The sequence below is a fragment of the Schistocerca serialis genome, chromosome 2 (assembly GCF_023864345.2).
Source record: "Schistocerca serialis cubense isolate TAMUIC-IGC-003099 chromosome 2, iqSchSeri2.2, whole genome shotgun sequence".
In the NCBI taxonomy this organism is placed as follows: domain Eukaryota; kingdom Metazoa; phylum Arthropoda; class Insecta; order Orthoptera; family Acrididae; genus Schistocerca; species Schistocerca serialis.
Window position 1 is genome coordinate 1024398048 of NC_064639.1, and position 18587 is coordinate 1024416634.

Consider the following 18587-nt stretch of genomic DNA (forward strand, 5'->3'; position numbering starts at 1 on the left):
TTCCGTCGCAGATTGCATTCCCTCGTGACTGCCTGGCCAAAGGCATGCCATCTTACTCTCACCCTCTCACCCTCAGCAACCCTTTGTTTGACATTCACTGTAGCCGCAAGCAAATTCTACACTATTGGCCATTAAAATTGCGACACCACGAAGATGACGTGCTACAGACGCGAAATATAACCGACAGGAAGAAGATGCTGTGATACGCAAATGATGAGCCTTTCAGAGCATTCACACAAGTTTGGCACCGGTGGAGACACCTACAACGTGCTGACATGAGGAAAGTTTCCAACCGATTTCTCATAGTAGTTGACCGGCGTTCCCTGGTGAAACGTTGTTGTGTAAGGAGGAAAATGCGTACCATAACGTTTCCGACCTAGATAAAGGTCGGATTGTACCCTATCGCGATTGCGTTTTACCGTATGCTGCTCGCGTTGGTCGAGATCCAATGACTGTTAGCAGAATATGGAATCGATGGGTTGAGGAGGGTAATACAGAACGCCGTGCTGGATCCCAACGGCCTCGTACCACTAGCAGTCGAGATGACAGGCATCTTATCCGCATGGCTGTAACGGATCGTGTAGCCACGTCTCGATCCCTGAGTCAACAGATGGGGACGTTTGCAAGACAACAACCATCTGCACGAACAGTTCGACAACGTTTGTAGCAGCATGGACTATCAGCTCAGAGACCATGGGTGTGGTTACCCTTGACGCTGCATCACAGACAGAAGTGCCTGCGATGGTATATTCAACGACGAACTTGGGTGCACGAATGGCAAAACGTCATTTTTTCGGACGAATCCAGGTTCTGTTTACAGCATCATGATGGTCGCATCCGTGTTTGGCGACATCTGCGGTAGACGCACACTGGAAGCGTGTATTCGTCATCGCCATACTGGCGTATCACCCGGCGTGATGGTATGGGGTGCCACTGGTTACAAGTCTCGGTCACCTCTTGTTCGCATTGACGGCACTTTGAACAGTGGACGTAACACTTCAGATGTGTTACGACCCGTGTCTCTACGCTTCATTCGATCCTACATTTCAGCAGGATAATGCACGACCGCATGTTGTAGGTCCTGTAAGGGCTTTTCTGGATACAGAATATGTTCGACTGCTGCCCTGGCCAGGACATTCTCCAGATCTCTCACCAATTGAAAACGTCTGGTCAATGGTGGCCGAGCGACTGGCTCGTCACAATACGCCAGTCACTACTTTTGATGAACTGTGGTATCGTGTTGAAGCTGCATGGGCAGCTGTACCTGTACACACCATCCAAGCTCTGTTTGACTCAATGCCCAGGCGTATCAAGGCCGTTATTACGGCCAGAGGTGGTTGTTCTGGGTACTGATTTCTCAGGATCTATGAACCCAAACTGCGTGAAAATGTAATCACATGTCAGTTATAGTATAATATATTTGTCCAATGAATACCCGTTCATCATCTGGATTTCTTCGTGGTGTAGCAATTTTAATGGCCAGTAGTGCAGTTTGCAAGCTTAAATTTCCGCAGCCGTTGTCGGCACTGTCAATAAAATTCTTCATGGTATGTGACCACATTGTCAATATGTAAAATTTTCCAACGTTTCGACCGCTGTTGTAAATTGCCCTCCTCAGTGTGCTGTGACAGTGCTGTCAGATTCACTGAAGAATTTTGTTGACAAACTCCGCCTACCGCCGCGGTAGGACGCGTTTGAAAGCAAATTCCTTCACCAGCCGCGCTGTACAAAGATACCTCCACGTTAGACAATAGTAAACATTTTACACGTCTTATTTCATGTATACACGGTCCGGTCACATTAATATGTCCACCTGTCAGATGTCTGAATAACCACCTTTTGCAGCGCGGACGTACAGTAAGTACGTCTTTGAGTTTATCGGCAGGGATGTGGAGCCATGAGAACTCTAGTGGCCGAGACCAACTGATTTGAGTTTCTCGGCTAAGGATCCATGGCGCGCACAGACCGCTCGTGGATGACCCACGGTTTAAATACGGAGAGTTTGGGAGCCAGAGGAGTACGGTAAACTTATTCTAGTGTTCTACGAGCCACTCACGTACACTGCGACCTGTGAGACATGTTGCTTTAACCTGCTCGTAGATGGCATCGAGCCAAGGACAAGAAAAACTACGCTACTGGCCATTAAAATTGCTACACCAAGAAGAAATGCAGATAATGAACGGGTATTCATGGACAAATATATTATACTAGAACTGACATGTAATTACATTTTCACGCAATTTAGGTGCATAGATCCTGCGAAATCAGTACCCAGAACAACCACCTCTGGCCGTAATAACGGCCTTGATACACCTGGGCATTGAGTCAAACAGAGCGTGAATGGCGTGTGCGGATACAGCTGCCCATGCAGCTTCAACACGATACCACAGTTCATCAAGGGTAGTGACTGGCGTATTTTGAGGACCCAGTTGCTCGGCCATTATTGACCAGACGTTTTCAGTTGGTGAGAGATCTGGAGAATGTGCTGGCCACTGCAGCAGTCGAACATATTCTGTATCCAGAAAACCTGTACAGGACCTGCAACATGCGTCGTGCGTTATCCTGCTGAATTGTAGGGTTTTGCAGGGATCGAATGAAGCGTAGAGCCACGGCTCGTAAAACATCTGAAATATAACGTCCACTGTTCAAAGTGCCGTCAATGCGAACAAGAGGTGACCGAGACGTGTAACCAATGGCACCCCATACCATCACGTCGGGTGATACGCCAGGATGGCGATGACGAATACACGCTTCCAATGTGCGTTCACCGTGATGTCGCCAAACACGGATGCGACCATCATGATGCTGTAAACAGAACCTGGATTCATCCGAAAAAATGACGTTTTACCTTTCGTGGACCCAGGTTCGTCGTTGAGTACACCATCGCAGGCGCTCCTGTCTGTGATGCAGCTTCAAGGGTAATCGCAGCCATGGTCTCCGAGCTGATAGTCCTTGCTGCTGCAAACGTCGTCGAACTGTTCGTGCAGATGGTTGTTGTCTTGCAAACGTCCCCATCTGTTGACTCAGGGATCGAGACGTGGCTGCACGATCCGTTACAGCCATGCGGATAAGATGCCTGTCATCTCGACTGCTAGTGGTACGAGGCCGTTGGGATCCAGCACGGCGTTCCGTATTACCCTCCTGAACCCACCGATTCCATATTCTACTAACAGTCATTGGATCTCGACCAACGTGAGCAGCAATATTGGGGTACGATAAACCGCAATCGCGATGGGCTACAATCCGACCTTTATCTAGGTAGGAAACGTTATGGTATGCATTTCTCCTCCTTTCACGAGGCATCACAACAACGTTTCACCAGGCAACGCCGGTCAACTGCTGTTTGTGTATGAGAAATCGGTTGGAAACTTTCCTCGTGTCAGCACGTTGTAGGTGTCGCTACCGGCGCCAACCTTGTGTGAATGCTCTGGAAAGCTAATCATTTGCATATCGCAGCATCTTCTTCCTGTCGGATAAAGGTTTGGACCTTCCCGACGATTATTGCAGGACCGTACACGCGAACGGCCATCTGCCTGAAATAACATAAAACGTGATTCATCTGAAAAGGCTACCTGTCGCAACTCAGTGGACGCCCAGTTATGGTACTGATGTGCAAATTCCAGCCTTCATCTCCGATGAACAGCAGTCAGCGTGGGTGCATGAACCAAGAACCTGCTGCGGGGACCCGTATGCAGCAACGTTCGCTTAACTGTCGTAGGGGAGACACTGCTGGTAGCCCCGTGGTTCATCTGGGCGGAAGGTTGCTGAACACTTGCACGTGTATTCGCCCGTGCAGATCTCTGCAGCCATTCCTCGCCCCTGTCATCTAGGGCCCGCGGTGCACCGTAGTTGCCTTGGGACTGGTTTTAGATAGCGCCATTTTCCCATTGTAACACCCTAATGAACCCGAAAAACCCAATTAGGAAAGACGATCATGATGTAAAGCAGGGAAAAGTTATCCTGACAGGTACGACAACTTTTCCAATGATATAACACCAGAAAGTCTCGATAAATACCAACATTAAGCATTACAGAGTGTGTTTTGGTAGAAAGGAACAATAAAGAAAGGTCATCTTTAGTTATTGGCCAAACATCAAGTTTTTGTTGTTGTGGTCTTCAGTCCTGAGACTGGTTTGATGCAGCTCTCCATGCTACACTATCCTGTGCAAGCTTCTTCATCTCCCAATACCTACTGCAACCTACATCCTGCTCATTCTGTTTAGTGTATTCATCTCTTGGTCTCCCTCTACGATTTCTACCCTCCACGCTGCCCTCCAATACTAAATTGGTGATCCCTTGATGCCTCAGAACATGTCCTACCAACCGATCCATGTTGCACTTCCATACATGGCTACGCTCCATACAAATACTTTCAGAAACTACTTCCTGACACTTAAATCTATACTCGATGTTAACAAATTTCTCTTCTTCAGAAACGTTTTCCTTGCCATTGCCAGTCTACATTTTATATCCTCTCTACTTCGACCATCATCAGTTATTTTGCTCCCCAAATAGCTAAACTCCTTTACTAGTTTAAGTGTCTCATTCCTTCAGCATCACCCGACTTAATTCGACTACATTCCATTATCCTCGTTTTACTTTTGTTGATGTTCATCTTATACCCTCCTTTCAAGACACTGTCCATTCCGTTCAACTGCTCTTCCAAGTCCTTTGCTGTCTCTGATAGAATTACAATGTCAATCTAAGTAATAACTGCAAATTAATACCATGAAAGTTAATTGCAAAGAACTGACGGTCAGAGATAACTTTTATGTGGAAGCGAGTTGTAAACGCAACGAAGAAATTCAATCCGTCTACAATACTCATTCACGAGAAAACTACGTCGCTTCCTAGCTATCGTGCTATCAAGTCATACGAGAGCAGCTCTTGCCATAGTTGAGCGAACGGAGCGCGACGAGATTGTTTTACTTTCAAAAGTCGTTGTTGCGTGACGTAGACACATGAATTTTGTGAACTCATATTCGGACTAGAGACTTGAACCGAGATAGTATGCTGAGTGTGTATACCGAGTTATTGGACTTTATTAACGGAAGTAGGCAATATTGGACTCATCATTCATATAAGTGAACTTATACAAAGGAATGTCCAAAGTTTCAAAAGTCTATAATACACGTTTAGTCTCGAGTAGCTGACATTGACACGAATACATGAAGAAGATACAATTACGCCAACGGTTAAAGCTGTTGTAATTGTCACGATACTTGAAACTAACAGAACTGCCAGTGCTAATTAACCGTGTGCGCGTGTGGCGTGATGTTTATAAAGTATTTAGCGAAAGCGAACAATAAAATTGTTCATCAAAAGTGGAAATTCAACATGTCACCTCCATCATTCTATGAATATTTGGTAATTGCTCATCAAAAGTTACTGAACAGTTTTAACTTGGAAGTAAATTCGTGGACTGTTAGTTGTGACAAGGAAGGTTTGGACATCCATAATATTACGACGCAAGGTAATTAAGACATTATTAAAGAGTATCTGTGGATCTCGCGTCATATAGAGCGAACAATTTTACTTTGCAACGAACAAACAACGACCAATACGATCTGCAATTGAACTTTATCCTCGCTTTTGGTGATGTGGACGATGCGCATGAGGGAAGATTCATCAATTACTGCAGTAAAGTGTTAACCGGGCATATAATAATTCAGCTTCAAACCATAAGAGACAATCAGAGTACGCAGTTCGCATTAATAAGGAAACTGTGCGGACTCGCAATCAAACTTTAATCATTACGCGAGGAACGATTTTTTAAGAGCTTTTTCAGATCTCGTCTCTCGTTAACCGACGGAGACATCCATCATCGCGCATCGCGTCTCGACTCCACCGACCGAGCTGTAGCAGTAACAGCTCCACGGCGTCGACAAAGCCAGTACGCGGCGGAGAGGGGACGTCACACCATGCATGGTCTACTGTCATTACGGGGGCGCGCAAGGCAGTTTACAAACTTAGCCATTTCGGAAATGGCCCGATGATCACGCTCTTTTGCACTTCGGATGAATCTGTCCGCTTCGACATTACGACAACGACTGCACCATTGTCCGCGTCCCCCCGACACTCTTTACTTACCCTCCAGTGCCAGTGCTGCCATCTGCCGTCCGTGAGTGGCTTTTGCATAATGATGTCGAACATAGGCGGTGGTCATGTTAATGTGACTGGGCCGTGCACTAACAAGCGCTTTCATGGCTGTAGCAGCTTGCCTCGGAACTTATTTTTAGTGAGGTTAAACTTAACTTTCTTATTTCCTGGATTTTCTAAAACTCGTATCAAATGACAGTGTACTGTATATATTTGAAGTAACATGTTGCCTTACTTAAAACAATACATAGCATTTTAAAAGATATTTTTTTATTATTTCAGTCGAAAACACCTCTGACTGGAGTGCAACATTATTCACACGCTATGTGCCAGGCTTTAATGGTTCACTGAGCATGCACGTTTGTGTTATTATCGTGGGAAAACATTTTACATTAGATATTCGATATTAACGAGTGAAGTCTTGCTATCATAATTTCCTAGTCATCGAACCGCAAGTCAGCTGCGGGGTGCACTAACGGCCTGAGCGTTAATTGCTGCTAATTAACTAATCGCCGCTTAATACCAGCTAACATGCCGTTACTACCTGTGGTGCTTAACTCCGGAGCTTTGTAATTAGCATCCCCCGGGACCTACGGAGGCGCAGATTAACCGAGGGCGCGCAAGTTCCTTCATCAGCGCACGGAACAGCTGCCAAACCGATGAGATCTGTTGGAACAGACTATAGAAGCTGTTCGAATAACTGTTCGTAATGTATTTGTACACATGAAATTCGTAACGTTTTTCTTATCAGTCTTTCAACTTCATAGCACGCTCCGTATCTTCGTATGTCCTGTGTATCTTTTCATTTCAACTAATGTGTCATACCCATTACGCTCCACGATTGTCCTTTCCCGTGCGCCTAATCTGCCGCTGTCCTGGACGCTATAGCACAAGTGCCAATAAATTTACTCTTCTTTAGCATTCCTCTACAGCACTGTATTTCTGAAACGCTTCCTGTTCCGAAGATTTTACTTCCATATAGAATATTGTCCTCCGCACGCACGCTTTAGTAACTTCTTCCCTCGATTCGTGTCAATATGTAATACCAGCAAGATTTTTTAATTGAAGAAGGCTTTCCTTACCTATGCCAGGCTACTTTTTGCAATCTTTTGTCATGATACGCAGTATATTCTCACTCCTAGGAAAAGTCCTTCGCTTCTACAACTCTATATTTGGCGATATTATGTTAAATAACACCTATTCCTTTCTTCATTTTTCCTCTTTATTACTCCTGTTTAATAACCCAACCGTGTCTGTATTTTATCCCAATTCCTCTAAAGATATATGATATCCTACTGCACCATAAAGTGTCAAAGTCTTCAATTATATGAAAGATTCCAGAGTTTTGCTTCCTGTTACTAGGGGCAGCTCTGGAATTGCTTCTCTGGCACCTACATATTTGCTGAAACCAATTGTCATACAACAGCTGCTCAAAATTACTTTCTTTCCTTTTGATATTATTATAGACGATAGTTTACGAGCATAGAGGGTCAGTCTGTCCGACAGTTTTTAAGTTTAGCCACAAATATCTTTTTCGGTGGAACGATGAACATTCCCTCGTGAAATACGGTGGTACGTTTGGTGTTTCATAAATTTTTGAATATATACCTAGCCCCATATCTGCAAGGGATTCCAGGAACTCCGAAATGTAAAAGAAGGTAAATGCTAAAAGTCGAAATTTATTTAAGTGATTTAACGGAAAAATAATATTCTTGGCACTTCTTGTATCAAAATGAAACGCTAAAAGCACATACGCTACTCTATACTCTACTCTAAAACTAATTATGTCATTCTACTTTCGACCTTCCCATCCCTGCAGATTTTCTATACCGACAGTTCTCTATCATATGTTTTATAAAATGTACTATTTCTTTGATTCTGCAGTTTTTAGCTCCCCATTACAGTGTCCAGTATGAAAACTATTTCTGAATGCGCTAAGACACGTCCCACAGACAAATCCAATCTCCTCACTACGTTCCTCTTCTCTCTACTGCCTCCCCACTTCACACTAAATTAGTTTTTATATCCACTTAGGTTTTGGCAACCTTCTGTAACACGAAATTTCTAGTGCTACCGTTTTGTTATTCTCGGACGTTCCTATGGTCAGCGTTTCATAAAATACTCCCCTCGAAATTCATATTTTCACAAGCTTCTTACGCAAATCCATACCTAAAAATATAAGATGTACTAATGATTTCGTACAGAAATCTTTTAAGTGTTGTAGAACTCTGTAGAGTTTTCTGTCCACAACTGCATCCACACTCTGGAATCCACATAACGGTACGTGGCTTAAGGTGCCTCCAGTACCATCTCCACTGCCACTTCCCATTGTTTATTTCCTTTCGCGAATGGTGCAGTCGATAAGCCTTCACACGAACTCGAATTTCTCTCATTTTGACACCGTGATCATTACATTTGGTGCACCCTACGCTCTCGACCCTTTAACAATAAACCTGCTCGCAATGCACAACGCCTCTCTTGCAGCATCTGCCACTAGAGTTTGATGAGGATCTCTGCAACACTCTCGCGCTTCCGAACTAGGCTAAAGACAAAATGTGCCGCTATTGTTTGAATCTTCTCGGTCCTCTCTATTAATTCTTCCTGGTAACCGTCTCAGAAGGACGAATAGTGTTCGTGAACTGATACAAAGAAGTTTTTCTTGACAATGGTTTTAGTGAGTGAGTTCGTTGACTCAGAATTTCTTCAAGCTTCTCAGCCTGGCCATCTTATAGGTTTTTATGTTCCTTTTACCTTAGGTCACTCCGATAAACGCTCCTATATATTTCCAATAGTAATTAACGGCGTAATCGCACAATAATCTTATTTATGCGGGATACGATAGATTTAATTATTCTGAGAGTAAATGGAACACACACAGATTCACTTTGCTTTATTTTCTCCACTTGTTTTTGCATGACATCCCATTATCAAACACAAAACCGTAACAACGCACTGACATAAAACGTCTGCATAATTCTAAAACACGATGACCTTTTTTGGAGAATAAAATGTACATCACTCTCTCAGCTACAGCTGGCAAACTGAGATTCCCACTGCTGCGGTATAGCATAATAAGAATGTTTACCAGCTTCATTCTCCTACATTTGTCCGAGGTGTTCAGCCACTAGGGCTCCGGTGCTACCTTCCAATGTTACTTTCACCCACGTTGTTTCATCTTCAGAATCTGCAGTGACCAAAACAGATATTATTTACAACAAATAAAAACGCCGTCACCATTGGCTCGGAGGTTGCTCTGGAATATTTTCTGAATATTTTCCTGTAAGGGACATTGGGTTCCTGTGGCTCGTCACAGAGTATTAGCGTTTCGTTTGATTTCTTATTCCCATTTATCTTTGTATCTCAACTGCAATGAAAATATCTACACAACAGTGCAAATGTCAACATCACGTGCCGTTCGTCTTGTTTGAAAACAAATTGTTACATTGGTGGTTTATGTACGTATGACATACAACCAGTCGCTTGTTGAGTCTGAATTGAATTATGGTACCATTAAGTAGTTTTCGAGCCACTACGGACCCAACGTGAGATGGTGTTAAAGGAACATTATTTTCTGAATCAGGTGCAACAAGATACTAGGTTCGCCGTACTGGCGGAAATAACCGAAATTTATGCATAACTCGATGAAATGTGTTTTATATTTCATACGCTTGTTGATTATCTTACATTCTGCCTTCAACATGTTCATTTTATTTTTCAACTCTTTATCATAATCATAATGGATGTTTACGATCACCATAGTTAAAATGTTTTTCTTACATGTGTTTTACTATTAACCAAAATTTTACTTGCACAGTATATTTGCTTTCTAAAGTTCTTTCTCGGTACTCCTTGTTATTTTGTTGTTTATTAGTGACTGTATATTTACGATACTAGGCATACGAGATTCTATAACTAACGCAAGGATGCAATACACTTATTTATGATGACGCCCATGCTGGTAACTTTAGCAACAAAAGTGCAGTTCACTTGCTACAAAATCACAACGTACTTTATTTCAATGTAGTTGTGATTTCCCTAAAATCAAGCGAGTAACGGCATCGTTCCCTCCACAGAGGAAGTGCTGATTCTTCCATCTTCGTCTAATTTAAATAGTAATCCGTGTCGAACGGAAAATTTGGAAATTTGTGGTAAGGTTCTATGGGACCAAATTGCTGAAGTCATCGGTTCCAAGGCTTACACACTAATTTAACTAACTTAAACTAACTTACGCTAAGTACAACACACACACTCATGCCCAGGGAAGGACTCGAACCTCTGACGGGGGTAACCGTGCGAATGTGTCGAATTATCTTGACATTGACACAAGAGTAAATTTTTAGCTTACTGTGAAATGTGGTTACAATAAGAAACACATGTCAAGGCACAGGGGAACTGAAGACGTTAGCGGCTAGAGGGCGTTGATCTAAATCAACGGAGAAAGCTGAAAATTTGTGCTGAAACAGGATTCGAACAAGGACCTCCTGCTCACTACGCAGATACTCTGATCACTACGCCATCCGGGTAAAGTGGTCATCGCAACTGCTTGGACTGACCTAGCAAACCTTCCGTTAGATCCAAATTCAAAACTTATCCACACACTACTCATGTACTGCCTCTTGCCCATTATCCTCATTACTCGCGGCATTTCTCCGATTCCTACTGTGGTGTCACCACCAGACACCACACTTGCTAGGTGGTAGTTTTAAATCGGCCGCGGTCCATTAGTACATGTCGGACCCGCGTGTCGCCACTGTGTGATCGCAGACCGAGCGCCACCACAAGGCAGGTCTCGAGATACGGGATAGCACTCGCCCCAGTTGTACGGACGACTTTGCTAGCGACTACACTGACGAAGCCTCGCTCATTTGCAGAGCAGATAGTTAGAATAGCCTTCAGCTAAGTCAATGGCTACGACCTAGCAAGGCGCCATTAGTAACATTGCATGTATCTAAAGAGTCTCACTTATATCGTCAATAGCGATGTACCAAGGATGGATTAAAGTTAAGTATTCCAGAAGCTACGTACTTTTCTTTATAGCATTCATTACGTATCCTGTTTCAGACCTCACGCCATCCTGCTTTAGCTTAGCGCGTGCCTTTCGGCTTCCTCTCATTGTGTCTAGGCTGTCTTGTCTAGACACAACACCTACAATAGGATGCCTACAGGACAGATGCACAGCAAGCTCGAATTCTTACAGGAATCGACGAAATATCCCAAGTAATGAGGATAATGAGCAAGTGATATTACATAAATGGTATGTGCATAAGTAGACAATTTAGGTCTGATGGGACTCTGTGTCCAGATGGCGTAGAAGTCAGCGCATTTGCCTATTAAGCAGGAGACCCACGTTCGAATCTCGGTCTGGCACAAATTTTCAGGAATTCCCCATTGATTTAAATCAAGCCCACAGACAGCTGTTGTCTTTAATTCCTCTTTGTCTTGATTCATAATGGCTGCAGCATCAGAAATGGTGTCTGTTCTTCTGGACATGTTCGAAGTAACAGGCACCACATTTACTGACAGCAGATGGTCGTCAGCAAATGGCACGCACCTGGTCGGAGACGAAGCAGCTGACGACGGTGGGCACGAGGAAGCCGGAGCACATGGACAGCAGGCTGATGATTGCCATCACAGTCCCTGCAACAAAAGCGCGTGGCACGTGGGACTTCCTGTCAAAAAATCACTGAGAGCATGTAAATACATTTATGTAGGTCGGTGCACTATGCGGATATACAGTACACACTACTCATGATAGGCACTCAAAGTTTTCAGACTTCTTATTACCAATCTATAAGACACTAATCAAAAATGTTAAAAATGGGATGTAAGTCTTAAGAATCGACTTTGCGTTCTACTTTTCCACGCTTTACGTTTAACGACACGTTGCTTGAAGTGTCTTTGCCAGTCAGCAACTTCGTTCTACTCGTACATTTCACCTCGGCTCTGCAAGACAACTTACGGTGTGTGACGGGAGACTACTAAGATGCCACTGTCATTCAGGACCCCCCCCCCCGCGCTTTTCCCATTCCATTCACGAATGGTGGATGGAAAGATTGATTGTTAGTAAGCGTCGCTCTGAACTCCAATATCTCTCTAATTTTACTTTTGTGATCCTTACGTGAGGACGCAAATATATGTTTGAATCTTCTAGGAACGTACACTCTCAGAATTTTAATAGTAAGCCACTTCGTGATGTTCAACGATTTTCTTTTAGCGTCTGCCACTAGAGTTGGATAAGCATCTCAGCGACGCTTTCGAGCTTATTACACTAACCTGTGGCGAAACGTGTCTCTTTTCTTCGGATCCTCTCTATACTCTGCATCAATCCTATCTAATAACGGCCCCACACTGTAGAACAATAATGAATCGAACTGCTTCGTTGATGGACTGCTCTTCAAAAGAATACTTCCAAATTGCGCTGTTATAGTTCAGTTAGAACTTCCCCGCCAGCCGGGGTGACCGAGCGGTTCTAGTCGCTACAGTCTGGAACCGCGCGACCACTACGGTCGCAGGTTCGAATACTGCCTCGGCCATGGATGTGTGTGATGTCTTTAGGTTAGTTCTAGGGGACTGATGACATCAGAAGTTAAGTCCCATAGTGCTCAGACCCATTTGAACCATTTTAGAACTTCCCGGGAGCGATGGTGAGTGAGACAGTCTTTATAGACAGCGATGTTGTTCGCTCTCTGGCCGAGGTGGGCGAACCCGCACAGCCCGAAGAGCTTTCTTCCGCGGGAGTTCGACTGGACGGCAACCAGCACAGCCATGACAGCATTGATGCGAGGGGCACTGGACTATTTGACACTGCGAACTTAGACGTGCCGGCGATGCGGCTGTAGAATGATACTGAGTCCCTCTCGTACCGTTTACATACACGCTGCCGGGAAAAAATTGGAACACTCTTTTAGATTTTTCAGTTCAATCAAGATTTATTGTTGAAACAGGGCATATGGAGTACATGAAATGATTACATTTATAGATCGTTCTGAGGTACCACGTATCGACCCATGCTGAAATACTCATATTAGTACGTGGTGTAACCTCCACTGGCGGCAATACAGGCGTGACTCTGGCATCCAGTCGATCGTACAGATGGCAAATATTGTCCTGGTATATGCTATGGTAAGCTCGTTCAATCTGTTCACGTAGTTCTGGAAGAGTCGTTGGTTGACGAGTCGCTAGAGTCACTTCTCGTCCCTTAATGTCCCACAAGTCCGGAGATCGTGCTGGCCATGTAAGTTGCTGCACTTTTTGCAGAGCGCATTGAGTTCCATGGACAGCGTGTGTAGCATTTTCCTGTTGGAACAACACATGACCTTCCTCTTGCAAGAACGACAAAATAACCGGTGTAACAACATTCTGCGTGTACCGAGCGCTGGTTAGCGTCCTATCCATAAACACTCAAGGTGAACTTGTAGCTTATCGCATGCCACACCATAACGCCTAGGGTGGAGCCAGTGTGGGTGAACAAATGCACTCTACGAGACAGCGCTCACCAGGTCTACGTCGTACCCGGAAACGACCATCAATTGCGTGCAGGCAGAATCTGCTTTCATCGCTTAAGACCACGGAGCGCCATTCCATCCTGCAAGCGATCCTCTGACGGCATCAGTCGAACCGTGCACCTCAGTGCTGTGGTGTGAGTGGAAGACGGACTAGGGGTGTGCTTGCCCATAGTTCAGTTACTATTAACCGGTTCGCAACATTCGTGTTGACACCTCGGGGCACACAAATCCTCTTATCTGTGCTGTGGCAGCTGTTAGATCTGCCATTGCTGCCCTTACAAAACGATGATCCTGGCGGGCGTTTATGCTACATGGACGTCCAGAAACTCGTCTATGGAAGTGAGAATGTTCGCGTGATCTCTGATACCGGCATCGTTGCCCAACCGACGCAGCACGTCCAATTTGTGTGGCAGTTCCCCGAAAGCACTGTCGCACAACTCGGAAGGCCACAATTTGACCCATTCCAAATTCGCTTAGGTGGCAGTAGGAAGACAGAGTATGTATGCGTTGCATACTTCCCACGTTTTATACCACACTGAGCCTTCTGGGGGCGAGTAGTCCCAGTTAAAGGGTAGACACAGATGGCGCTCTGGTAGTTATGTCACTACGCTATCTGTTGGCACACGACGGTGAAACCATTATCAGTGCATCTGCTGTTCCTCATTTGGCATATGCCGTCATTGGATCAAAATCGAAATCGTCTTTCACGGTGCACTAATTTTTTTCCGCCAATGTGTTTCGGGTCGATTGCTGTTGAATGTAACTCTACTTAATTCCGTTGTGTCAACAGATACAGTGCAGCCTAAAGTAACCTTTCCTTGCCTGAAGATTATATTGTTGAATCGTACTTACGACCTTGATAAAGTATTTTTTAAAGTGTGTAATAAAGATAGTGCCCTAGCTGTTTTTATAGGTAAGGTTATTTTGCAGTAACGAAAGGCAAGTCCTTATCTTTAAGGCAATGAGCTGATTATGAATTCTGTATTTCGTATTATACATTTTTCAAAATTTAATTTTCGAAATTTTCATTATTCTTGAAAGTCTCTTCGGGTTTGCTGCCGGATTCTAAAATCAACTTGACTCGATATTTCGGCGATCCAACTGTTCGCCATCTTCAGGAAAATGCTGCTTATGCTGATGAGTCCCGCTGAGAACTGACGCCAGGTTGCAAATCGACGTCCTATATAGGCCACCGTTCAGTACACGGCGCATGCTAACTTTGACATCGTTTAGCTTCTGTTTGTCTGAGAGGTTTTGGCTGCGTTTAAACTTGCAGTGAAACTCTCTTTGCTTTCGCAGTAGTTTCCTAACTTTGTTGTTGAACCACGGTGGGTTTTTCCCGTCCCTCACAGTTTTACTCGGCACATACCTGTCTTAAACGCATTTGACGATTGCCTTGAACTTTTCCATAAACACTCAACATTGTCAGTGTCGGAACAGAAATTTTCGTTTTGATCTGTTAGGTAGTCTGAAATCTGCCTTCTATTACTCTTGCTGAACAGATAATCCTTCCTCCCTTTTTTATATATTCCTATGGCGATATCACTGATGATGACAGTGCTACTAAAGCAGAGTTACAAAACAGTTTTCCGAAATCCGTTCACCAAACAAGACGAAGTAAATATTCCAGAAGTAGAACCAGAACAGTTGCCAACATGAGTAACTTAGAAGTAGTTGCAGCGAAGCAGCTTCAATCTCTCAATACAGGCGCGGCCTCCGGTCCAGACTGCATACGAATAAGGCTCCTTTCAGAGTATGCTGACACAGTACCCACATACTTTGCAATTATATAAAAAGGCTTGCTCGTCGAAAGATCCGTATCTGAAGACTGGAAAGTCGCAGAAGGCACACCTACACTCGGGTAAGGAATTAGGAATAATCCACTGAATTACAGACCCACATCTCTAACATCGATTTGCGGTACGCTTCTGGAAAACATACTGTGCTCAGAAATTATGAATTATCTCACAGAAAACAATTTATTAACAAATAGTCAGCTCAGATTTAGGAAATATCGTTCTTGTGAAGCACAACTAGCTCTTTATTCTCACGAAGTAATGAATCCTGTCGGCGGGGTATGTCAAATTGATTCTATATTTTTATATTTCCAGAAGGCTTTTGACATCTTTCTTCACAAGCGAGTTTTAATCAAATTACGTGCCTGGGGATTATAATCTTCGTTGTTCTACTTGATTCTTGATTTCTTGTCAGAAAGGTCACTGATCTAGTAATTGACGGTAGTCATCGAGTAAAACAGAAGTAATAACTGGTCCTATGATGTTACTGATCTAAATAAACGGCTTAGACGACGATCTAAGCAGTCGTCTTAGATTGTTTGTTGATGATGCTGCCATTTGCCGTTTGTAAAGTCATCATATGATCAAAACTAATTGCAAAACGATATAGACAAGATATCTGTATGGGACGAAAAATGGCATTTGACTCTAAATAATGACAAGTGTGAAGTCGTCCACATGACTAGTAAAAGAAATCCGTTACATTTTGGTTACACGATAAGTCACACAAATCTAAAGGCTGTAAATCAAGAAAACGCTTAGAATAAATTAATAAATAAAATTGATTAGGGATTACAGTTATGAATAAAACTGGAACGATCACATAGAAAATGTTGTGGTGAAAGCAAATTAAAGACGGCGATATATTGGCAAAACACTTAAAAAACGCAGCAGGTCTGCTAATGAGATTGCTTACACTATGCTTGTCCGCCCTCTTCTGGAATACTGCTGTGCAGTGTGGCATCCGTGTCAGATAGGGTTGATGGAGGACATCGAAAAAGTCCAAAGAAGGGCAGCTCATCTTGTATTATCACAAAATGGGGGAGAGGGTGCTACGGATATGATACGCGGATTGGGGTGGCAATCATTAAAACAAAGGCGTTTTTCGTATGCGACGGGATCTTGCTATGAGATTTCAGTCAGCATCCTTCTCCTCAGAGTGTGAACAGATTTTGTTGGCGCCCACCAGTATAAGGAGAGGTGATGATCATCATAAAATAAGAGAAATCAGAGCTCGCACGTAAAGATTTAAGTGATCGTTTTTCACGTGGTCTCTTCGAGAATGGAATGGTAGAGAAATAGCTTCAAGGTGGTCCGATGAACCCGCTACCAGACACTTAATTGTGAATCGCAGATCAATTATGTAATTGTAGATGTAGATATATTATAGTCATTGGTATCCAACAATTTATTTATCGTTTTCGAGACGCGAAGTATCGCATATTTCATCCATGGATATGATTCTACCTTTCTAATTCAGTTTTTTTCAATTTTAAACACTCGGTTAAGGATGTATAAATTAGGCAGATTTGTGTGAAAAACATTTAGTAGTATGTTTCTAAGATGTGTGTGCAATCGTAGGATGAGGTGCGTAGAAATTAATTTCAGTTATAAATTTTCATACTTTTATGCAAACATTCGTAAATTATACCGTCATGCGTGGCGTTGTTATCAATGACCAAATTATGCACCTGAAATTTTAGTAGAATCATTATGGAATTCTAATTTCAACATTCAAAATAATTAAAATTGTGTTAGCGAAATCTGAGTGTAGAAGAATGATGAAAAAACTTTTAAAAAATTAAATCAGTTGCTATTTTGCAGTACTTTTCTTTGTTTTCACCCCACGACGGCCAGTGGCGTCACTGTACAACATAGTTGTTCAGGTGGAGTTTCTAGTGAGACAACTTATTGTGATGTTTGAGCTGATGAACAGATAATAGTCTAAAATAACTCTTTGAGACCAAGAAACTGTAAGACTTTATCTTATAAAAAAATAGTAATGGTCGTGGTACTGAAGAATTTATTAAATGGGAGATGCATGCAATTTGAACTTTGATTTTCTAGGTCAGGTTGTGAACCTAACAGCTTAGATTTGACTGTACCTCTGTATGATGATTGAAGACTAGTCACCTTCATCCTGCCAACGGTTCTCGTAAAAGAGGGCTATGTAGGGGGTGGGGGAGATAGAAGGGGCGGTATGAGGTTTAGGGCAACCTCTCGTCCTCGTCCGTGCTTGGACTACACATTCTTCTACCTTGGAAGTAAAGTAAATGAGAGACGAAGCAAGAAGGATATAAGATGCAGACTAGCACAGACGGCATTTTCTTAGGGTTGTCTCAAATGTGAACGAAGATAGATCGTGCAGCTGTTGGGGTTCTGGAATTGTTGTATATGAGAGACGTGGCTTCTTAATCACACTGTCCCTAAAAAACATCGAGCAAATACCAAGACGTTTCCCTGTACAATATTGCAGTTGATTTCGTTCTCGATTCAAGGCCAAATCAACTTTTCTCCCGCATCTGATACGCCTTTCTTTCGCTTGCGAGACAGTGCGTGAATAAGAAAATGCGTATTGTGTCTCTGGTTTTAGTTTGTCGAAACAATGTTACAGTGAAATACACCACACAAAAACCTCTTTTGTCACAGTATGTCTGCATAAAGTATTTAAAAATCGGACCACTTCCACTATCATTCCTGATGCTTCGATAGCCATCACCATCCTTATCGCCAGGAGAAAATTACTGTTTGCAATGCTTTGTGTCGTTCTCTAACAATCAAGACGAGAAACATGTAGAACTTCCATTTATGCTTCAGCTCTTTAGTATCCGAAAGGCGCAGTGGGGATCAACAAAGAATATCGTATCATTTTGTGTTCGTGCTCATTTAAATATATCCTAGCGGATTTGCTCTTTTCGTGGAATAGTCTGAGTTTTATCTCAACACATATCAGTCGCTATGAAAACTCTTTGTGTTTGCATTGTTTCAGTGCTAGCTAACTACAATTGGGAAAGAGTGGAACGATTTAAAGTGTACCGATCACATAAAATTAACCGTAGGAAAGGCTCATATCAGCGTGAGATTCATTGTGAAACCGAGCAGAAGGGGAGTGAGAGAGATGGACTGATTGTGTGAAATATACGTTACAATAGTTAAAAGCTGATGTATTAAATACTTAACATTGCAA

At 43.1% G+C, this 18587-nt stretch overlaps 1 protein-coding gene across 1 annotated transcript in view; it reads right to left on the minus strand.

Moving 5' to 3' along the window:
• LOC126458433 (sialin-like) overlaps window positions 1-18587 on the minus strand; it is a 477095-nt gene that overhangs the window by 11030 nt on the left and 447478 nt on the right. The window contains exon 10 of the mRNA XM_050095488.1: window positions 11651-11736. Within this exon, the coding sequence (XP_049951445.1) occupies window positions 11651-11736 (86 nt within the window). The remainder of the gene's footprint in view (window positions 1-11650; window positions 11737-18587) is intronic.